Source organism: Stegastes partitus, unplaced genomic scaffold (genome assembly GCF_000690725.1).
Source record: "Stegastes partitus isolate 25-593 unplaced genomic scaffold, Stegastes_partitus-1.0.2 Scaffold633, whole genome shotgun sequence".
NCBI classification, from domain to species: Eukaryota; Metazoa; Chordata; class Actinopteri; family Pomacentridae; genus Stegastes; species Stegastes partitus.
This window is the reverse complement of record NW_007578364.1, coordinates 233,738-253,628: the sequence shown is the minus strand read 5'-3', so window position 1 is coordinate 253,628 and position 19,891 is coordinate 233,738. Positions and strand designations below refer to the sequence as shown.

Sequence of the window (19,891 nt, the reverse complement as noted above, 5' to 3'; positions counted from 1 at the left end):
AAATTAAGAGCCTCGCAGACATATAGGGTTTCTGTGCACATGGAGCTCCTGCCGCTCGGGGTTTTTGACGGGGTTGGCCTGCGCTGTGCTGAGCTACAGAGAGCTGTTTTTAAAAAGGGGTCCCTCAGGGGAAGCCGGACTGTGAGGAAAACCAGACAGAGGAAATCACACCCAGTTGCGCCCATGGCTCCTTCACATCTGCAGAGACATTATCTCTGTAAAAAAAAAAAGAAAGAAAAAAAAAAGTGGGCATGCGTATGGCATTTATTTTGTGGTTGTTGCAGACGTTGGCTGGAACAAGAGCCTTTTAAATGGTAGTTAAAGACAGAAAATAGACAGATTACTACCGGAGGAATTCAAAATATTAAATTCAGGGCACTGCAAATTAAAACAGCCTGACTGTTTGTGTGTGTGTGACCCTGGAGGGCAAAGTTAATGCCTTTTTCAGGAATTCAAAACAACTTTTTTCCCCAGAAAACTCTGAAATAAGATGATGTATATCAGCAGCTGAGGAGCAAAACAGGAGCGTTTTCACAGAAATACCAGCAGGCCGATAATAGGTCTACTTAAAGTAAAACAACAAGCTGAAAGAGCTGAGAATGTCATTTCATATCAAACGCAATCTCTATAGGATGTGACAGACGAAAGAGCAGATAATGACGACAATCGCTGCCTTTGCACAAACATATTTCATACTCGAGTAGATGACTTCCAGATGGAAGTGGGAGGCAGTGACAGACTTCAAACGCCAATTAACCAGGGCCACTTCAAGGGACAGTCGAGTCTGCCACTTGTAGTGCCAACAACAAACACGGTGACGTAAAGACCTGGCAGACGAGGAGGAGCAGGGTCACTTTTTTTACTGCCGAGAATCAGAAGTGAAGATTGTAGAGGTTTTCACTGTTTACGCGGAGCTCAGACTTAAAAGGATGGAGGAGGATTTGACAATACGACACACTGTGACTTTGTGCGTATGTCTCAGGAGAAAGTGTGAAAAAGAAAAGACAGAGGAGGATAAAGAGAGGAAATAAGTACCAAATATTTATTAAAACAGTTAGAATAACCTAAAATTGTAGTTTATATCTTACAAACTGGTCATTTTTACTGATGTGGGAGACAATAAATCCAAAAAGAGGGCATTTATTTTCATACTGGGCTGTCTTCTGAGCCGTTCCTCTCAGATGTGGCACCACAGAGCTCCTCCAGATGTAATTTATGCTCACGTTTCCTTTATTCCCTCCTGACTCAGAGGAATGTGTTGATATTTGTGTTTGAGCCCCTTCAGTGACACAGCTCCAAAGAATGGGACTAACCGGAGGTCAGGGGATTTCAGATACTTAAGGAGGATACTCATAAGCCACAGTGAACTTTCCACTTGTTGAAACTGGAGGCTCCTCTGACTTCCTCTCACACACACTCTCACATTAAGCTGCAATAAGTCCACTAAGAGCCCACATTGAGATACTCAGTCTTCAGGCGGCTCAGTCTGGTCCCATGACTGCGGATGATGAGGGACAGCAGCTCGTGTTTGTCCTTCAGTCCCTGGTAGATGTCGGTGGTTTCCCTCAGCGCGCCCCTGATGTCGCTCACTTGTTTCACCACGTTGCCGTTCAGCTGCTGCTCCTCTCTCAGCTCCGTCTCCTGACTCTGTTTAAACTTCACCTCCAGCTCCAGCAGAGACTTGTCCACATTGGAAAAGGCCTCGCTGATCTGGCTGATCTCCCGCTGGAGGAACTTCCCGTAGCTGTCCTCCCCGTCCAGGTCGTGCGCAACGGTCCGGCCGATGCTCTCCAACAGGCGCGCCGCGTCCTCCGCCTGCAGCTTGGTGATGACGAAGTCGTCGCGCACCACCGAGTCGCTGTCCTCGTTGGCTCCGCAGGGATACACGTCCGAGAATCGAAACAGCATCTGGCACTGCTCGGGGTCCTCCGTCTCGTCGTAGTCTCCGTCCGGCACGAAGAAGTGATGGAAGGTGCCGTTGGAGATCTCCGGCTGCAGGGGCCCGGTGTAGACTGCCGGGCTCAGCGGCACGGACGCGACTATGATGAGCAGCAGTGGGACGGGATCCATCATGCACCTCCTCTCTCTCTTTGGCGAACAGCATCTGGACTGGCAGCCGGATCCAGCAAGCAGTTTTCATCCCGACTCATGTTACACGATCCGCCGTCACCTAAAAGGCGCAGACTGCCAGTTAAAGTCAGAGGGGCCCCTGGAGGCCCCTGGACTCCACAAACACACAGAATCACACATTTAAAGTTTCATTTTGATCTGTGCTTCTTAAATCACTTCGCTTTGAAAACGGATTTCATTAAACCTTTGGGTGCAAAATCACTGTTTTGTCTTTTTCATATAAAACATCTTAACGCAGATTAGTGCAGTAAAGTAAAAAAATAAAAATAAAAATACTGTTTAAGTCCTGCAGTTTAAATGTTGCTTAGGTAAAAGTATGTATAATCACAAAAAGTTATTTAAAAATGACCCTTGAAAAGTAAAAGCACAGAAAAGTGGCCCCTAATTGCTGTTATGTTATCATATCATCTATCACTAGATCATTGTTACTCTTGCATTCATGTAAAAGCAGGATTTTATTGTTCTACTTGGTTGACTTGAAGCTCATTTTGAACTATTTCATATCCAAATGCAACTATAGGGATTATTTTCATTATGAATTAACCTGCTGACATTTTCCCCTCCCATAAATCAACTGGTTGTTGTGTTTGTATACAGTCTGAAAATAACAACACAACTACTCTGATTATGAAAATAGTTGTTAATTGTCTGTCAACTGACTAATTGATTAAGTAACTACTCATTTTACTTGTACTTGTATTAACCCTATTCAGGACTTTTGGGGTCTTTTGGACCCCAGGCCATTTGGTTTAGGTGACAGGTGTTGTTTTTTGTTGTTGTTTTTTAACAATTTTTTTTTCTTAAATATCAAAAGATCGACATTTGTCATGCATTTGGAACCAAAAATATGTCAACTTATCAGAAAATGTATTTAACATAGTATAAAAGTCTGTAATGAATACAACAAATATTTTTCACATTTTCTTTCTTGGGGTCCAATGGACACTTCTACATATAGCAGCATGAAAGTCCTGAATAGGGTTAAAAATTTTGTAGGCTGATTTACAACAAAATGTATTTTATCAGCTCTTCATGTGTTTCATGCACAAAAATCTAAAGTAACATGAGCTGAGAGAAAAATGTAGTGAAGTAAGAAGTGCAATATTTTGCTCTGAGGTGTGGTGGAGCAGAAGTAAACGTGAGATGAAAACACTCATGTAAAGTACCAGTAATTACTACCTAAGATATTTCTTAAGTAAATGCACTTTGTCACTTTTCACCACCTTTCACTCCAGTTTATATGATGCATTATACTAGCACCAGACTACTGTATTATTAACTAAGCAACCTTCTTATTAACTACAAACTGTTTGTGGTCATCTAACGTAGTTCTTATAAGTACATCTGCCATCATTTGTGATCAGTTGTGGATTTTGTGCTGATTGGTTTACATGTTTATTTTTTTCTTTCTCTTACAAAACCTGAAAACTTTGTTAAAGCTTTTTGAAAATGACTTATTTTTTTGTTAGAGCTCCGACAAACAAGCCACATTCTTTAATCCTATAGTCACACTGTATCAGGTTAGTCTTTGAAAAAAAAAAAAAAAATCAAAATGTAAGAAATCTTTCAAGGTCACCAAATACTGATAAGGCATGTGAACATTTCCCTTTCTTGTTTACCTACAACAACAAAGTCTTTTAAGTGGATAGGACCAATATTTAGAACACAGCCTGCCTGAATGCAGTTGCCTTGTTCTGCACATGGAAGTGTTGTGACATAATTCAGACTCATTTGTACATATATGAATGTGGCACTAAATAAAATAAACCAAAATGTCAAGAAAACTATCATTGAATAAAACTGATATTGTTGGGTAAAATAAATTGATCAGTTATTTTAGTTTCCAATTCGTTGTGACAAAAAAACTACAGACAATACCCCAAAGAATAAAAGCATCATGTTGTTAGCTGGTCTGTTGAACAAAAGCACACAGGAGAAAGGAGGAGGATGGGCTCTAATACATTTAGAAATTGATGCATATTTATCATATTGTCAAACTGTGAGAGTGTATTTAGAGCTCACCATGATGACTCCAGTCAGGTGATTACATTACTGCGAGTCCCCTGGGCCACGATCCCCTCTGCTGCACATCCTGTCTTGGATAATTACATCATCCCAGGGTGGTCTCAGATATGGCTCTCAGCATGCAAACTGGAAACATATGGGGAGATGTAAACACAGGGATAGAAATGTCTGGTTTTGTTATGCATTCATAGTCCATACAGTATTCGAAGCTGCAGGGGTTTGCGTCTTTGTTGCAACACAACATGAACTGTGAGAAACTGACCGGCTTCACTAGAAGTACAAGGAAACAGAAAAATGTGTGATCAAATTGCCGGTGGCTTGTACTTGGCATTCTCACTTGCTCTTCCTTTACTCACCTCTCTCAGTGGAGATCAACAAGCAGGTTGCAGCAGCGGCAGCAGGATCAAAGCAGGTTTAAAGGCTTTGTCAATGAAAGGATACAGGTCAGGAAGAGGTAAGCAGACGGCAGTGGCAAACAAAACCCAAAGAGATTAGCAAGGAGCCAAAATCTAAAAAAAAATAAAAAAAATCTAGCTTCAAGAAACCAAGTTGGAACACTGTAGCTGTGGGGCAGAAAATAAAATACGGGCAGTTGAAGGTAAATGTCTTGTAATGGGAGCTGCTGAGGGAAATAGGAGCAGGTGTTGAGGTGACTCAGGAGGTCAGGTGATGTGGAAACATGGGTGCTTTTGACTTTCCACAGCAGGAAAGTCATAGAAATAACACAGTTAACAATGTCTCAGTTTAATCTGAGCGTATGAGTAAGTCATGTCAGCGTGCACAGTAGTAGGAGTGCAGCCACTGATCATATTAACAGCTACTAGCGTGGGTTTTCTGTCAAAACGTCTTCTGAAGGCCAACGGCAGCGCAGTGTGCTGCAGGGCGATTAATCAGATGGTTTGGTCCCATGTTATCACACAGCAACAAAGCGTTTTCTTGTTGATTTTCAGTGCATTTGGCAAAAGCATTTATTGATTCTAATTTGGTTCTTTCTGTAACCACATTAAATTGTTCAGATAACTAAGCTGGATAGCGTTAATGTCACTTGTACACTGTGAGCTGTATTTAAAGGAGCAATAATTGGTTCAGATGGAGCAGTAGAGTAAGTGTAAATATCAAATACTGACAATTATTTACCTTTTTAAGTTGATATGACTAAAGATATTTGCATCTAGCAGATACAGAGCAACATTATGATTCATTTATTGTCCTCTGAATTAATTCCAGCTCAGTAGAAGCTCTTCTTTTAGCTCCGTTTTGAGTCTCCACCACCTTCTGTCAGGTACTTCAGCTGGGAAAATCTACACCCTGTTCAACAACTAGCTGCCAACTGTGTCTGTTTGGTGCCGAGCAGGTAGTTCACAGTGATGGAAATAAGACTTTGGTTCAGTCGAGGATAGCACAACAGAAAAAAAAAAGCTCTAAAAAAAACAATGAGCTAAAAATGCTCAGCAGAACTCAAGGGAACAGAATGACCTCTTTCACGTTACAAACACAATCTAATCTATTTTTAATTGCAAAATTGATTAGTGCGGCTTTGAAAAGATCTTTATCCTCGTACACATTATCCCTTTGTAAATATTGTCGAACAGAATTTCATTTTGCAAACTTTGAACAGAAGCCGCCGTTCTCTCCGCTGACTGACTTTCATATTCGGGATTTCATTGACACATGCAACCGTTTCATTACTTTCCTGTGAAAGTCTGAGTCACGACCCAACAGTAGCTGATGAGAGTTATTTATTTTTTTTACTCGGGTCATCGAGGGGTCACTGCAGCTGTAGACACTGTGCTGCAACCACAACGCTGCAACCACAGCTTGATGTGTGAATTTGTGGAGACATGTTCACGTGTGAGAAACGCAGTAAATGCACACGTTTTGCATTTTGTTTCAGCTTTGCTTCGGCAGAGTAACGCTTCGAAAAGCACCGTTGCACTTCTTGAACGTTGAATGAAGGATACAAGCAGAGACAGCTTGAGGCTTCTTGGCATGCAGGCTTTCTCCGCTTCTTCTTGAGTCACACACCTGAATAAATACAGTGTCTCACAACATAAACACGGAGAGAGTAAACTGACTGACTCGCCAAGGCAGCGCGGGGTACTGCAGGGTGGAAGCAGCAGATGTAGCAACACATGTAACAACAAATAGAAGTCGGTCGGGTTGGGAGGGATGTTCTCGTTGAGCCTCTATTGTATCATGTTGTGTTTGTGTGTGTGTGCGTGAGGAAGGCTTTGGGCTACAGTTTGGACAGGACTGGATGCTTTTCAGATGGCGGCGGGTTTCCTCACAGTGCTGATCTGAGGGAGCAGGAGGTCGAGGGCCTGCAGGATGTGTGGGAGGCTGCAGAGACTGACTCACAGTCTCACACTGAATCTCAATGACTTGGTGCTCATTAGATGGAATTATTTAGATGTGATCATTCATATCAGAGAATTCTTTTCATCAGTTATCTGCACTGAAGCTAATTTCATTTATATGTATGACATCGACCTCTACTAATCAGCAATCTTTTTTCTTTTTTTTAAATAAAACAGCCCCCAGAGGCCACGAGGCTCTGCACAGTCCTCTAATTGTGTTGTAACTTACTGTGAGGTTTTATATCATCTGCATCTGGGAAACAGAGCTGCTTCAAAATCGTACACAGAGACAGACGGTCGTGCTTTGCTGCTGGTGGCCATCAGTTTTGGATTTAGCTACTTAGGGTAAATCCTGTCTGAATATAATTGGACTCTGTGCAAGGATTTCCTTTTACATTTTTTCAAATGAGTCAAACTCATCAGCACCGACTGACGGCCATTTAAATGCATCATGTTGCTTAAGCGCGAAATGCTAATTCTGGAGGATTGCATCATGTCCATGTTCTTCCATGTGCCCTTAGGTTTGATTGCAACTGCATGAAATATTGAAGGGAGGTAACAGTTTTCTCAAATGGTAGCAATATGCAAGAAAACAATGTGGGGTACAAAATGATGGAGAACATTTCTGGGAGCATCAATAGAGCAGTAAATCCAAGAAAAAAAGAGTTTTAAGTCTCATGGTTAAGAAGTAAAACATTCCTTCCTAAATGCATGTGGATGTCCTTTAATCCACACTGATAATTTAAAAAAAAAAGTCCTTTTGCAATAGTCCTTGTGTTTGTTAGATAATAAAGTGTACTGAACACAAATATAAATGCAGCATGCAAGTGAGTGTGAATTTATAGGACACTGATCAGATGGTGTGACCACAGACACTCCATTGACCAGTGGCTATGAAAAGCCACCTCAGAATGCAACTTTATTCAAATGACACAATGCCACAGATGAGAACGGGTTGTTGGTGAGCTGCATGCTGGTTGCCAGTTTGGGCTTTAGTCAGGTACTTGATTGTCCACACCTACAGCATTTGTCTTCTCTTGATACAGCCTGTTACAACACACGATCCGAGGACTATTACATTTGACTTTTCCATCTGCAAAACCATTTGTGATCGTCCACAGAGGCTGCTGATGAAGTTGTGGGAGTGCATAAGGAGATAATACCTGCTCATACTGTGAGGACAGGCCCCATCAAGGTCTTAATCTAACTGCAAACTGAGGCGTTATCGGATTTCAGAAAGCAACCACTCGTGTTTGTTAGACATTAGCAAGATGGAGGACATCTCTTTTCACTGATGGACGTTGTTTTTAGCTGCATGGAGCAGATGGTGGACATCACGTTTGGTGTTGTGAAGGGGAACGCTGCAGATATCAACGGCTTACAGAGAACAGTCCATGAAGGAGGAGGAGGAGGAGTGATGGTATGGGCAGGAATATGTGATGGACAAGGAATGTCAAATACATCTGCACTTCATCCATGATAATCATAAAATCTAACAATATGGAGATGAAATCCTCACACTCATCGTTATCCTGTTCATTCATCACCAACACTTGACATTTCAGCGTGCCCCTATCGTCACCAGAATATCTGCTGCACCTTTATAGCAGCTGAACATGTTAGAATCATACTACTTCTACATACAGTTCTACCATGACCTGAAATCTCTCCAGATGTGTTACCCATCCAACATCTGTAAGATGCTCTGGATGATCAGGTGACTAAAATGTCCATCAGCTTCACCCAATCCTTCAGATAGAGTGGGACAATGTTCGCCAAGCAGCACTAACAACCTCACTAACTCTATCTGTCGCAGATATCAGACTGACTGGTTAGTTCTACTACTTTCTATGACTCCGCTCACAATCTGCCCTGTATCATTTCTGATAATAATGCGTACTTGATCATTTCATGATGTCTGTTATGTTGCATAGATGCCGTATGTTGGAACAACAAATACTTATTCTTCTATGTTAACAAGAGAGGACAGAATTCAATAACATCTTACAAGCTGTGTTCATATTTCAATGCAGAAAAGCATTGTTTTGATTCTTGTAGATAACATGCCAAATACAGACGGATCACTTGAAATCAAAACCGTTCCCCAGTGTAGCTGCAGTTGGCTACAAAAAATACATCAGAAGAATAAAGTGTAAGCCTCAGGCTTTGATATCAGCTGCAAAAGGAAAAGATTTTTCTGGCTCACTGTTCTTCACTGGTTAACAATCTTACAAGTAGGAAGGAGGAATGTAGTGAAGCGGAGGAAGTAATTGTTCCCCTGTCAGAAGCCTCAATAGACTTTAATGTAACACAGCTTCAAACCCTATCATTCCCAGCTATCTTTCATTATCTACAGCATTATAAGTCGCAATACGTTTCACTCTCTCTTCCTACACATATGAAGCACAGCGGAATGATGACACTTTGGTAGCCCACACGCTCACCACTGTTTAAAAGCAATAAGGTCACAAACCCCTCTGGAAGTGGGAGCATCGAATAATGAATCCACTGGAAGTGGAGCCACTGAAGGTCACAAATGTATATTCAAAAGTGCAAATAAGAGAATTAGTTTCCATAATGTCCCTCACAGTGTTACTAAATGGAACGATGCTGATGAAAAATAACCTCTGCTCTCAATTTTGATCCCAATTCTCAGGCTTCAGTGCTGATTCTGCTCCTCCACTGACTCTAGCTATGTATACACAGAAGACTTGTTTGTCTTTTTTAATCATTTGCAGATAAAGTCAGAAGTAAACAAATGGTTTTCGTTAAAGCTCGATTTACTTTTCATTTTGCTCTTCACTGCTGGACTCTGTCCCTCAGCCTCCTCGCTGTGCTCTTAGGTTTGTTTATGTGCTGTGCAGGCTTTCTGAGCAAAACGTGTCAAATTGTAGCACCTGCTGATCGGTTGGCTTGACATTACGTGTCCTGTTGCACTTTAGGAAATGATTTCAAGTCTGCTGCTATGCCAGATCATGATTTATGGAATATCTGGTAAATTTCATAGCTTTTTCTTAGACTGTTTTTACTTTTCACGGTATCCGGTACACAATTTGCCGTTGACAAAATCCACTTAGTTATTGATTATCGCACTCAGCACAGCTGCTGCCAGTATCAGTTACTTATATCTGGACTTTGTGGAGTGTATTATTTTCTCCAACACCGGCAGCGTCTAAACCGACATTTGCATAAACACAGAATCTGTTTATTGGTATTTGCAGATAAATCCTGACTGCAGAACGCCAAAATAAACCAATGAGACGAGTGTTAAAGTGGCCAAGAAGATGCAATATATCACATTAAAAGAGAGGACAACATGTTGGATTGATTTGCATATGTTTACTCTGGAACACTACGGTGTCAGTGTCTGAGGAGAAATTCTGCAGGCAAATGCAAAAACGATGCTCCGACATTCATCCTGGGGCACAGATGTACATAAATTAGGCGTGTATTACGAAAAACGGCATTAGGTATGCCAGCCCACATACGTTACTTATACTATGACATCTAATAAAAAAATAGCAAAGATGGTGGTTTTAAGTGAGGCTTTATTAGAAGATAAAGAAGATAATAGAATGAATCATACCAACTCCGCAGGTTTTGCTTTGACCCTCCATGCAGGTGACAGTTTCTTCATCCATCCGGCTCTGCGGAGTAATTCGAGGCTGCTGCTGCTTCAGAGTGCAGGAGGTTTTTACTCAGGTCAACTCATCCGTCACTGCTGTTACTCACGCTTCACGTCTGAATCTCACCCCTCTTTCACCCTGCGAGGCATTTTCTCTTCACCAGCTGCTGTGCAAAATGCATTATCTATATCCTGTATATAGAAAAAACATTTACATTATTAGAATTTTAAAAACGTTTTCATTGCTTGAAACGGTTCAGTTGTATCCTCAAGAGTGTCTTTATTCGGTGGGCCACTATCCAATCAAATTCTTTAAAAATAGCGCATGTTTTATGGATGAAGGTCCTGTTCAGTGTAAATGAAACTTTCCAGATGTGCAGTTGTCAGTTCAAATTCTTAAAGCAGATTCTGGATGGATCTCAGAGCTTAATTAGAGCAGCCAGCGAAGACTACAATCGAATCTAATGACCTGATAAAAAAAATATAAAGGCAGTCTGGCTGTGATGCCTCTGTGAAGCTTCACTTACTGCTCTGTAAAATCATTTTAATTTAATTCAGCTGAGAAATGTAAGTTCTCCTGCTGCCTTAAAATGTGAGTTAACTGCACTTCAGTTTATTAATTAGTTCAAAGTCATGTTGTGCATTTTGAAAGTATAAAAGTCGAACTCACTGAGCTTTAGAAAAAAGGTTCAATAAACTTTAGATACATTTTGAATCATCTACTCACATAGACAGTGGTTACAGACACTTTATTTCCTTTTGCATTTTTCTAAATCTAAAACAACTATTCTTCATTTAGCACTGAGGTACTGCTGAAGCCATTTTTCCAGAGTCAGTACAAAGACAATCTGTGAAGCTGCTCTGGTTACAGTGAGACCGATTATACAACAGTAATAGTTTTGTTTATTATGGAAAGAAGCAACCATAACTTAATCTAATATGCATTGAAGACACTCAGCAAGTTTCCACCATGTCTGTCTTCTCAAATTACTCTAGGGACTGTCTAATGGTGCATCCTGGGAATCTGCTTGTTTTTGTTTTGTTTCCTCTAAAATAAATAAAGTCATCATTTAGAGTCAAAGGGGTTCCAGTTAAAATAACTTATGTGTTTAACTTCTGTTTGAACATTAAAATTAGACATTTGAATGAACATATAATTAACTAGAAACAAGCAAAACTCATATATTTACGCTAAGTGAATTCGAAAAGATGATTCACTTTGCCTGAATTCCTTCATGACTGAGCTAATGTTAAAGTCGGCACAATGACAATGTCAGCAGGCTGATGATTGCCATGTTAGTGGTTTCACAGGTTAGCACAGGAATATTTTTATAACATATAAACCGGATGAGGCTGAAGGAAATTTCATTAGGGTTAGCATGTATTTGGTCATAGATTAGAAAAAAGAAGGATTTCATATTTTCAAATTTTGGTTTGATGGTTGCACGAGTTGGAAAGTCTGATGATCATCTCTGATTTTAAATACAGACAGACATCATTGTTTTTCTGCATGTAAATGTCCTTCATTAAAAATTATTGGATAAAAAAAAAAAGATGATCTTGTGTGAAACTAAAACTACAGTCTATGATTGTACCTAAATGTAATAAATTACTGGAGTTTTATGAGATTTTTTTCTGCTATTTTACAATATATATGTATTTTTTGGGTGCTCTAGCTGTCATAATATTGGCTGTGTCTGAAATCATCCACTCCCTCCCTACTCACTATATGGGGACCACTATGTAGTGAACTATGGAGGGAGCACCTCTGCAAACTAACATTTCGGACACTACTGACGCTAGTAATTACGTCACTCGCTGGCTGAGATTTGTGCCGTAGCAGCGTGATGCAAACACATCAAATTCACAGTTTATTGCATAGCTAAGAAATGGGTAAAATAAAATTTAGCAAAACATAAATGGGAAATTACTTACATTTTACATTTGCGCTCTCGTTCGTCTAGTTTGCGTTTCCTTTGGCGCAATGCATGATGGTCCATGTTGCTTGGCTAGTGACCATTGGTTGTACACTACTTTTCACGGTGCATTGTGGGATATTTTCAGTGCACTATATAGGGCGCAACATTTGTAACTTAACATTCGGACAGCACTACAACATGGCGAACACCCTATATAGTGCACTATGCAGGGTGTAGTGGGTGATTTCGGACTCAGCCTTTATCTTATCTAATTTATTCATTTATTTATTTAACATTTCCAGCTGCAAATGTTAATCTAATGGTGGAGGAAACTGGATTTGAAAAAAGTTCACGAGGTCCGGCCACTGGGGATCCTGAATGTCTTTTCAAATGTCATGGCAGTCGAACCGTAACTCCAACAGTTGTTGTAATATTTCAGTCTGGACAGAAGTGTTTGAGTGTTGGTCATGCTGCCAGCAGAGGAAATCAGAGGAAAATAATTTCATCAAACATTTTGTGTTGTTTGTGAAAACAGATACGTCCCATAACAAATCTCAGTCAGATGGAGCAGCAAACACCAGCCTGGAAACATTTTCCTGAGCTCACCGAGCGCTCTGATGATTTGTGGACGTCAGTGTTGTGACTCCTTTGTCCCCTGCTGGTCATCCTTTGCTCCCTGCCCTGTTTACACATCAGTGCTGCTGGATTTATGGCCCCAGTCTCAGCGGGCCCTCTGATTACCTTCCTAACCCTCACTGTAAATCTGTGCTGTATGAATAACATCAGTCACATGAAGGTGCTTGTGGAGACCAAGAATTAATGTCTGCAGTCTGTACGAGTGGGAAGGTGGTTAAAATCACTGATATATGAGAACTGTGGTTGGAATTATCTGGAAAACTACTCTGCTCAGAGAGTGAATAACGCTGTCTGTTTTAGCGGTAAACAGACATGCAGGTTTAACTCTGGTGCCCTGCAGAATACCACCGACTGGTGCAGCTTTCTGCGGCTGAGCTGGAGAATAAATTTTGTGTCAAACCAGAGCATCCATCTTTTGTGGGGAGCAGATATGTAAAAATGCTGCTTCATTGCTTTTTTTTCAATAGAAGCTGTGTTATTCACTTGACTCCATATATTAACATTTTTTCCTAAAGATAAATCATTATATTCAGCTCAGAGATTTGCCAATCAGGTCACACAGTCGTATGCAAAAGTTTAGACGAATGACACATTCTGTTGATTATTTAAAGCTGGAGTATGCAATTCTAATCCATTTCCCTTTTTTGTCAGTTTCAGTGAACATCTCCTCACGGTCCACTCGACGCCTGCTCTGTGTGCACTGAAAGAATCCAGTGTTTGGCGGTTCGAACCAATTCACAAAACATTATTCCAGTGTGTCCAGTGTACGTTCAAGCTTTCGCATGTCTGTGTTCAGTGAGGAGAGTAAATCTGGTACATCCTCATCATCTAAAGATACTAACCAGCCACATATCAACAATCTGTCCTCAGAAGTGCAGACTCCACCTTCAAGTAAAAAGAAGTCAATACCACCCCTGCAGCAGCAAACAGACATTAAAAATCATGCTGTTCTTTAAATATTAATGCACTGCTTCTTTTTTTCATGAACAGAAAAACAACAACAATAGACAGACACATGGTTGTTGTGGCATGTGCAGACATTTGGGCCTCCTACTACCTAAGGGGCCCAGACAGTTCCTCCTCACACTGAACACAGATTAACATACTGGGACAGAATATAGCAGCTAGTTACAGGTTGGTCTGTAGCTCAAAGTCAGTGTGATTATTCCTGAGGTTGTGATGAGCTCAGTGGGTGGACATGGCAGAGGATTTCTAGTGAATGTGGACCTTCCCACTGTGTACAACAAACACAACTCTTTAAATGCTGAATTTTAAAGGTGTAGATAAATCTCCTCATAACAAGCGTTTGTTCTGAATATACAGTTGGCATGCTTGCAGTGGGGACGGTCCAGAGGAGACCTTTGCCTGTTTGGGTGGATTATATTACTTGCGTGTCCCGCAGGGGGTTTTCGGTTCCTTCCCACTGATGCAGACTGCTTGTGGACTGCTGAAGCTTATCGGGAATCCAAATGTTTTGGATTGTTGTTGGATTTGTTAAGCGCTATGAAATGACTTGTTGTTGTAAATATGTGCTATACAAATAAAATGGAATGGAATTGAATGGAATTGAATTGAATTGAATATCCTTCCAGATTGTTATGAACATGTGATCACAGACAGCATGAATTGATCTTCAGTGTGCTTTATCACACCTGTAAGTACACCTAACAATGATGTCACAGGGTTTTAAAGAACACTTCTCCATCAATCACTGGAGATGCTAACGTTCTGTAAGTACACAGTAATGCTGATGTGGCTCTGGACTGGTTTATCTCATATCTGATGTCTCTCCTCCTGTGCTCCTCTCCAGCTTGGCGTCTCCCAGGGGTCTATTTTGGGTCTCCTCCTATTAACAGTTCATATATTCCCGCTGGGGCAAATCCTGCTTAGACATGGCATCGACTTTCATTATTACACAGACAACACCCAACTGAATGTCCCATTAAGGCCTGTTACCACTAATGTTTCACACACTCTGTCCTGTCTGGTACAAGTTAAAAACTGGCTGTCAAACTATTTTCTGCAGCATAATGACTCCAAGTCAGAAGTTGTTATCTTTACCCCGTCTGGTCTCAGTACTAGCAGCATAAACAATCTCTCGTCTGAGTGTGTTATCCAACAATGTGCAAAAGGGAGTCCACAACCTGGAGGTCGTTTTCACAACTATGTTGTGACACTCACATAAAGTTTCACAGTTGTGTTCTGCACAACTGAGCCAGCAAACCAAGATCAGCTCATTTCTTTCTCCTGCAGACTTAGCAAAGGTCAGGCATGCTTTTGTTTCCTCCTGGCTGGATGAATGCAATGCACTTTAATATTTTTTTATTTTATTTTTTATTTTAATTTTGTATTTGGTACAAAATACTGCTGTCAGGCTCTTAAGCATGAGCTAAGAGAAGCAACCACACTGCATCAATTCTTGCTGCCCTTCACTTGGTACCTGGAAGTTTGAGAATTGATTTGAAGATCTTACTACTTGTTTTTACAGTCTGAACCAGTGCAATTGTCTGTCTGGAGATCTCAGGCAGGAAAACTCAGTGTCCACTTTTAAATCTCATCTTAAGACTCAGCTTTGTCTTTGGTATTGTAAAGCATTTAGCAATTTTGCTTTTGAAGGGTGCTATACAAATCATTATTATTTCTATTTGCCCTAATAATATTATAATAAACTTTATTTATATAGCATCTTTAAAAACAAAGTTACAAGGTGCTTTACAATAAAAATATGTAACCAAAGTAAGTTAGAAGGAGAATTTAAGACATAAACAAGTGAAATAATTTAGAGTTTTATTCAATGCAACTATCATTCACTGATAGAAAACCCCCCCAAATATTTAAAGTAAATTTTAAGACGAGATTTAAAAGATGATACTGAGTTTGCTGGACTTCCACAGCCACCTTTGGTGTCAAGATGAAAATTAGAAGCCATTAGTGAGGCTTTGCTGGAGAATCCCAGGCATTGGTCAGGCTCAGATCACAGCAGGAGGCCAGATCATTCTGGCCTTTCAAAACATGCAATAAAATACTAAAATCAATTTAAAAACTCACGCGTAGCCGGTGAAGGGCAGCAAGGATCGATGTAATGTGGTAGCTTTTCTTACTACGTGATAAAAGTGCAGCAGCAGCGTTTGGTGTCAGATGCAGTCTTTGGATATGTTACCTGCTGGTATCTGTATTCCTTTAGTCACATGAGCATGAAACAGGACAGATGAACTCATAAAGTATTTTTATGTTTTAATACAGCTACTCTCACTAAAGTTAATGATGTGAATATTTTTTCCACCACTGCAGGAAAGTAGTTTTTTTTCTCCTTTTCTTTAAATTGTAGTTGTCTTTTGCCTCCATTTCATTATTTTTGGCAGTGAATGACATCTTTTTTGTGTGGATTTCTACAGATCTGCATCTTCAATATCCCTCAATAAGTTTTTTAGTGCTTTACAACATCCACTGACCTACGTATGGGGTCACAGTACTACATAAAAAATGTATTAATCCACATGTAAGTTGTTATTTTGTCTAGGAGACCCAACAGCGGTGAGAACGTGAAACCGCAGCTTTTCATTCCAGTGTGTGACGTCTGTTAGCGAAAGAGGTGAAAGGAAATATCTCAGTGTGGGTGTCGGAGCCGAGGAAATAACGAAAGTATGAACCATCTGTCACCAGAATTCAAAGTAAACCAAATCTTTCGCATGTTTCTTCTGGAGTGTTTAGACTTGACTGTAAAACTGAAGGCGGCTTGACGGGAATGGAAAAGCAGTTAGAGGTGAAGGCTGAGCGGCAGTGGCATTAAACAGTAACAACGTGGTGGGAAAATCCTACAATACTTAAATAGTAGGTCTGTTATAGAAACACAATCTTTTTAACAATATGTTATATGAACGCACTCTGGCAAGAAGATTTGTGGTTTGTCATAATAGCAAGAGAGAAAAAAAAAGAAAGAAAACAGTCCCTCCACTCAAGTGTGCTCCTGGTTCATTCCACAAGCAGATTGAGTTAACCTTGATTGGCAGCAGAGATGACAGCAGCCTTTTGTCTGCCGTCTTATTCTAACAAACAAACAAAAATAAAGACAACAGATATGATTTAAAAGATACAATCCATGATTTATTACAGAAAAGAGTGATATCCAAATTATTTTATGTTACATTATTTTTATACATTTCAGTATGTTTTTACATGTAAACAGGAACGAAGTAAACAATGTTATTGATACACTTCATGTCACGACTGATAATCATCCTATTGTACAGTTAAATCTATGGGCTGACGTCACTGTGCTTCCACGTCAAGTACATCATTGCTCAAGCACAATCCTATTAGGAGGCGTAGCATGGAACAGAAAGCTTAATCCCCCTCTAGACTGCTATGTTGTCAGAGATGTGCAAGGTCACGCCATTATTACTTATTATACAATACCCATATTGTGCTATTGCCAACGGTAGAAGGCATGAGAAACACCTTTCCACCACTGTGCAGCATTTGTGTTAGTGAGGAGGCGAACAGATGAAGATCCATCCGGACATGATTAGTAGCTGGGCAAGTCAGACATCCAAGGTCATACAATTATTCATTCATAAAATCCCCCCTATCCCCTTAGGTTAAACACTTGAGCTGCTCGGGGGTAAACAGAATAATAATTCCCAGTAGAGTGTCTAAAGAAGAAGTCTGAGGATTTGGACTCTCCTTGAAATTCCAGGACAGATTATATTAATCAGTGTGGAGTCTGAGCTGTTATTTAGAAAATACTCTTTCAGTATAAAATCCTGCCACATCGAGAGACGTACGTCTTTGTCTAGGAGCTCCAAAAATGATCAACACTGGAAAAGGGAGGTGATATGTTTAAGACGCCGTTAACAACTTTACAGAAGTTAGCTCTGCTCAACGCAGGTGTTAAGTCATGCATACTCTACAGTACAAATGTACCAGTACATTTACATCTGCATCTGTTCAAAAGAAATGTAGCACTCAAGGATAACAACATGCATAGATTTTCAGTGTTCACATAGCAGGGAAGATATTCTGAAAACCTGGACTAGTTTTCTAAAAGTTGGAATAAGACTTAAAAGCAAATATCTCTCTCTTGTGAATGAAACAACGAGTCATTAGATTGATCTTAAAGCAACAACCTGCATTATGTGACTCCATGTTCGAATGTATGACTTTCAATCTGCTCTAATACACTAATTGTGATTATGCAAAAAAAAACAAAAAACCATGCTCTTTACTGTGCGTGTGCATTATAGTCATGCGAAAGCACTGCAGTGCAAAAATATATATCTAAAAAAGCAAGATACCTTTGATTGCATCTTAGAAAACATGGTAAAAAGTCGATCATCTGCAGACATTCAGAGGACACCTGAGAAATGTGGACGTTGCTATTTCTATCTGAGGGTGAGAACAGGTGAACTCGGACTGATAGCACAAAATAATAGTATAAAAACATTACATACGCAGTAAGATGTATGTACAAAAGCAGCAACCAAATAGAACAAATCCAAATAAAGTACAAGTCTTTGAAAATGAAGAATATGCTTTTCAGTGTTGTGCAATGCATTCAGGGTAGTGATATTCCCTTCGGATGGTGTAGCTTTCGCCTCTACTGTGCATAACAGGGTTGCATTTACCATCGTATGATCAATATGACCTGAACTGAAGTGCTTGGGTCAACAATAAAGTCCCCATTGCCCGCCAAACACACAACCGCTCCATTAGTACTGCTCACTCCACACACTTCAACGCTCTCCATTTCAACATGAATGAAGAAGGAAAAGATTCATGCTCAACCTCTGTGTCGGACATGATGCCTATTTTTCCTGAGTTCACTGGGTGAAAACCTCCTGCTCGAATCCATGACATCAGAACTGACCACCATGAAAAGGCAACGTCATGACTGCATCCAGCAAAAACCTATCCTCTCAGGTTCCCATCGACAAAGGTCAGAGAGCAGCCGAAACTGTGTCTGACTGTGTGTTTAATAAAAGACAGGAACAGAAGCATGTACATTACGGTTTGAGAGTGTAGAACAGTGGATGGATGTTCTTTGCAAACTGAACATCCAAGCCACAGGTATTTCTAAGAGATCCAAGTTTCAACCACGCTTCAGGGCTTCCAACAGCAAATGAAAAACAGACTGCGAGGGCAGAGCGGAAGAGCAGATTTGTGGATCCTGCATGCGAGTGTATACATTGTTCATGACGGGAGTCGCGTTACAACGTGCACCGTCGACGTTAGCTGAGACCCGAGTAGGTACTGCGGTGTGACTCACATCCAAAACAAATCCTGACAGGAGAGTTCAGAGAGTTTACAGCAGATCAGACAACAAAACGAGGAGAGAGAATATTTCTTGCACGTCAAAAAAGAAAAGAAAAGAAAAAAAAAAAAGCACGTGCTGCACAACACAGGCACACGTGATGTTGGTGACACAATTGTGGCGCGCAATCACATTGTTACACTGTAGGCACAATCAAATTGCACTAAGTTCACATTTCCTCAACTCAGGACAGTCAAGCTCAGCAGTAGCACGGAGATTAACACACAGCTCACACTGAGTACAGACACACGTGAACCAGGCATCAAGACGGGGACTTTGTCTATCAAAAGGTACAAAACAGAATTACCATGCACTTTGAATGTTTTCTGAGAGGATTCTTTCTCAAATGTACTGAATGGATGTTGACATCCTCCACAATGAGTGCTGCTGTTTTCATTTTTGTTGTTTTGTTTTTTTTTTGTCTTCGCAGATATTAATCGGCATGCTTCGTCGGCAATATACAGTTACTTTGCAAGAACATCGCCAGTTTTATTTGGTAGCCACATCACCAGAATCACTTTGCAACGAGAAAAGTGCCACGGTAGCTCTTTTTCACATAGACGTGGCTCTGCTGATGCTTACGGGAGAAAAAACACGGCCATGCTGCGAGCTGCACCAGACTGCAGAGTCAAAGCGAAGTGCTAGCTGCCACACAGAGAGAGTGCAGGATGGGTGCCGAAAGTGAACAGTGGTGACCTGCAGCCCTTGATCTGCATAGTAAACATTACAATTGCAAAAAGGTTATCCCCGTGAAGCCATGACACAGCACAGAACTAAGGGCAACCTGCTGGGTGAAGCCAGGTGAGGGGAGTGAGGGTGGGGCGGTTAGGGTCAGAGCCAAAAAACCGGGACGTGGAACAGATGGCGAGGGAGCGGTCAGGGTCAGAGC

At 40.7% G+C, this 19,891-nt stretch overlaps 1 protein-coding gene across 1 annotated transcript; it reads right to left on the bottom strand.

The window, feature by feature from the left end:
* Positions 1-1,023: 1,023 nt before the first annotated feature.
* On the bottom strand, positions 1,024-2,085 carry fibina (fin bud initiation factor a). The gene has a single exon (XM_008289717.1). The coding sequence runs from the start codon at positions 2,071-2,073 to the stop codon at positions 1,444-1,446; it is 630 nt and encodes a 209-aa protein (XP_008287939.1). The 5' UTR covers positions 2,074-2,085; the 3' UTR covers positions 1,024-1,443.
* Between the last annotated feature and the right edge of the window lie 17,806 nt (positions 2,086-19,891).